Here is a 3692-nt window from a genome sequence, read left to right on the forward strand (position 1 = left end):
GAGGTCTGTATATTACTCTGTTGAATTCCTATACCACAATTTATCTAATGACCTCCCCTCCTTATAGTGCTAAGTCTTTCAACTATTTCAGATTTTTCACGAATAGTACAGTGAACATCCTTAAACACAGACTTTTTTCATTCTTTTGAATTGTATTTTTAGGAGTGTAATTACTGAGTTAAAGGGTATAAACCTTTTTATGACTCTGGAAACGTTGCCGAATTGCTTTCCAAATGGGTTGTTATTTATGCTCTTGCTGGCAGTGGGCCAGTATACCAGACTCTTCTCAGCATTGAGGTGTATCATCATTTTCAATATATTTTGCCTTTTAATAGGTATTATATTAGTTCACATCTCTTTGGTTATCTGAACATTTTTAAGGTTTAAGATATTTCCTTATGCTTGTTTGCTAAGTGTGCCTTGTCCAATTGTGAATCGCATGGGTGTCTTACCTCCGATAATCATAGGGAGAGTCACCATTGCCCTACTGCCACTGATAAAGAAAAAGTATCTGACATAAGAAGAAAAACAAAGTAGTTCCCACAGGATATAGTACTATTATGTATCCTCATGCAGAAATTGAGCTTCATAAATAAATAACTAATGTATTTATTTGGAGAAACAACACTGATTCATAAGCTGCAAACATCTTGGAACAACATGCCTGAAGTGACTGCACACTCAAACTCAGAGGCCAGAGAGACCTATTAGATAATTCCTTCCACCCCCATCAGCCCACACATCTCTTCCCCCTGTGCTCTTGATTGCTCTTATTCTACCTATTTTAAAACAGCTCGGCAGTGGACTTGTGCTTCACACTTTCAAGTGCCAGGCCTCCTCCAGACACGCCATTTCTTTCAGAAAGCAATTGCCAATGTTTTAGTGAGTTCTTGCTAAGGTCAGCCTTGCTTTTCAGATTGCTCTTAAGCCCTGAAAAATCTAGGCTGACCTAAAATTAATTGTGAAGCAAGTGACATTTGATGGTAACAGAAAGCTCTGCTCCAGTGGGCACTTGACAAAGGTACACTGTCCAGTCATTTCTTTTAAAAGTTAAAATCTTATCCATGGTTACAGTGACACAGATAATGTGCTATACTTCTAGGTGGATGAACTGATTTAAATATTTCAGAAAGCAATTTGGCAATAAACAACAAGAGCTATAAAAATGTTATTATCATTTGACCTAGGAATTTCAGTTCTAGGAAAACTGCCCTATGAAAATGATCAGAAATCCAGACAAAGATTTGTGCACAGAGATAATTAAAATGATATTATTTATGATAATAGATATTAATAAACAATGGAGAAATTAACACACAATGGTTGTACAGTGAAATAGCACTGATATATTGTTTTTTTCTAAGTGGAAATAAGGATGGCTTTTATACCTCCAGTTTTCACAGTGAACAGATAATGCTTTCACAGCAGATACTTATTTTAATGTTGTTTTAAAAAATCAGATCCATGATATTAGAACTGTATTTCTTTAAATGCCCACTATGATCTGCCTCTAACCATCTAATATAATGTTATGGCATAGAGGAGTTTGGAAAGATTCAGTGGAATTGTATTGTTGGTAGGGCTTTTTAACCCGTTTGTAAGCTATCCTAAATCTGCTTCATTACATAGTTTCAAAGTATGTTCTCTAAGAGGTTTATTAATTACAGAGGGAAGAAATAGCAGCTTAGCACTGGAGAAGCCACCTTAAGTGATGGTTAACATCATGAGTAATAAGATATAACATTGAGTGCCCCCTTGTATGAGAATTAAAGAACGTCTACATTGTATTCTGGTATCCTTTCTCAATTTCAGTTTCCACAAATATGAAATGATATTGAGAAGGACTAGATGACTTGCGTGAGTTTTCACAGCTGGTTTGTGGCCAAAACCTATGAATTCTGATTCTTGCCTAGCTATTGACTACATCATTAACAGTATGTGTACTTTGTACACATACACATACCTATGTAGTTTAATATACTCCAATAAGAAGGTGATGGCCATGAGCTGTTATGAATATAAGAGAGGTGATCTGGATGAGAAAGAATAAACAGGTGAGTGAGAAAGAGGATGATCAGAAAGATGAGCACCAGTTACTAAGAGATTCTCATTACTTACCTGAAGGCCTTTTCCATACTGTTAGTAAGTTCTGTTTTTTCTCTTTTTAGCTGTTTTAGAATTAACATAAATTCCATTCTCTCCTTACTCAATAACATTTGATTCATTTGTTATTTTTCTCCCTAGAAACCTCGTGAAAGCCTTGTTGTAAAAATATTTCTTTCTTACCTGAGGGTCCTTTTTTGTGACAATAAGAAGAGACAGAATTTATGTCTATGTTAGAGAATACCTAGTAGTTGTTAACTTTCAAATTTTGATCAAAATGTTACTCAGTGTTAAACTCAATTAAAAATTTACTAAAATATCTATAGAGCTTTCTTCTTTTCAGAGTACATAACAATTTTATTTCATTTAGTCTGTATTTTATTTTTTTTAAAAAAAGAGAATAAACTGGGGCTCAAAAAAATCACCCTACTATGTAGTTTCAAAGACAGATGTCTTCTCATGGAAAATGCAGTGTTCATTCCACTATGGTAAGTTGTAATTACTCATTAAGTCTATTGTTCATATATGTATTTTTAAATTGTTATTAATAGAGAGAAGAAAAAGCAAGAAGAAAATTCTCCAAAAAATCCAGAAAGAGGCATGTTTCAAAGTGTTCATAATATTCTGGATGAAGAAAAGATGGCAAAAGAAAGAAAGAAGAAACTGAAAGAGTTATTAATCCAAACTTTCAAGGAAAATCACCAGGTGGGAATTGTAATGTCTCTTTATTTGGCATTCTGTAGCACAAATGATAAAGGTATGCATCAGAGATGGGACAAAGTAACACTAAACCCAACTGAGCCTCATCACAAATACCAAAATTTCCCACACTGCTTGTTCTGTGATGCCTGGTGCACAGGGCAGCGCTCCAATACTCTGCTCAGGTGCTCTTCTTATATACTCTGTGTAATCCTGGGAAATCAGGGAATGAATTTGAATCATCTTCCTAAATTACCCATTTCAGAATAAAACTACCAGTATAGATCTTTGGAGTTTTTGAGAGCTTGGCTTCTACTTTGACAGTCTTACAAACCATTGTGTTCTGGATTATTCAAAAGAATTATTCAGAAAGTCACTTTGCCTTTTTAGCTCAGATCCTAAAGCAATGATATACTTATATTTGTGCTTCTCCTTTTACTAGTCTGCATTTTATTTTACTCTTCTCTCCCTCTCTTTACTTTCACTCTTATAAAATTAACTGGCCTTTTTTTTTTTTTGACAAATGAGCATGCCACTTAAGCAGAAGTTTTTTCAGTGAAGTGGGATTGATAATAGTATGAACTTGATGTTTATAACATTTTAAGTGAAAGAAAGTACTTGGAAAGTACTTTGTAAATGAGAAGGTTGGATGAGAAAAGATAAATATGTATATTTTGTATCTCCTATAACATCCCTACCCCAGGGCCTTCAGCATTTCTGAAATTCAGTGAATGTTAATGGAGTCAATGCATAAATGAATGGATTTAACAAGAGAAAAGATAATGCAAGAAGATATTGAGGGAGCTTGATAAATGTAAAATAGACTGCAAAGACCCTGGAAATCAGTACTAGGAATTTGAATATGATATGGGTAACTAAGAGATTAGGAA

The 3692-nt window shown here is 34.3% G+C and overlaps 1 protein-coding gene across 1 annotated transcript in view; it reads left to right on the forward strand.

The window, feature by feature from the left end:
- CCDC191 (coiled-coil domain containing 191) overlaps positions 1-3692 on the forward strand; it is an 84869-nt gene that overhangs the window by 18753 nt on the left and 62424 nt on the right. The window contains exon 7 of the mRNA XM_011377199.2: positions 2655-2808. Within this exon, the coding sequence (XP_011375501.2) occupies positions 2655-2808 (154 nt within the window). The remainder of the gene's footprint in view (positions 1-2654; positions 2809-3692) is intronic.

The sequence above is a fragment of the Pteropus vampyrus genome, unplaced genomic scaffold, assembly GCF_000151845.1.
Source record: "Pteropus vampyrus isolate Shadow unplaced genomic scaffold, Pvam_2.0 Scaffold1, whole genome shotgun sequence".
Lineage (NCBI taxonomy): Eukaryota > Metazoa > Chordata > Mammalia > Chiroptera > Pteropodidae > Pteropus > Pteropus vampyrus.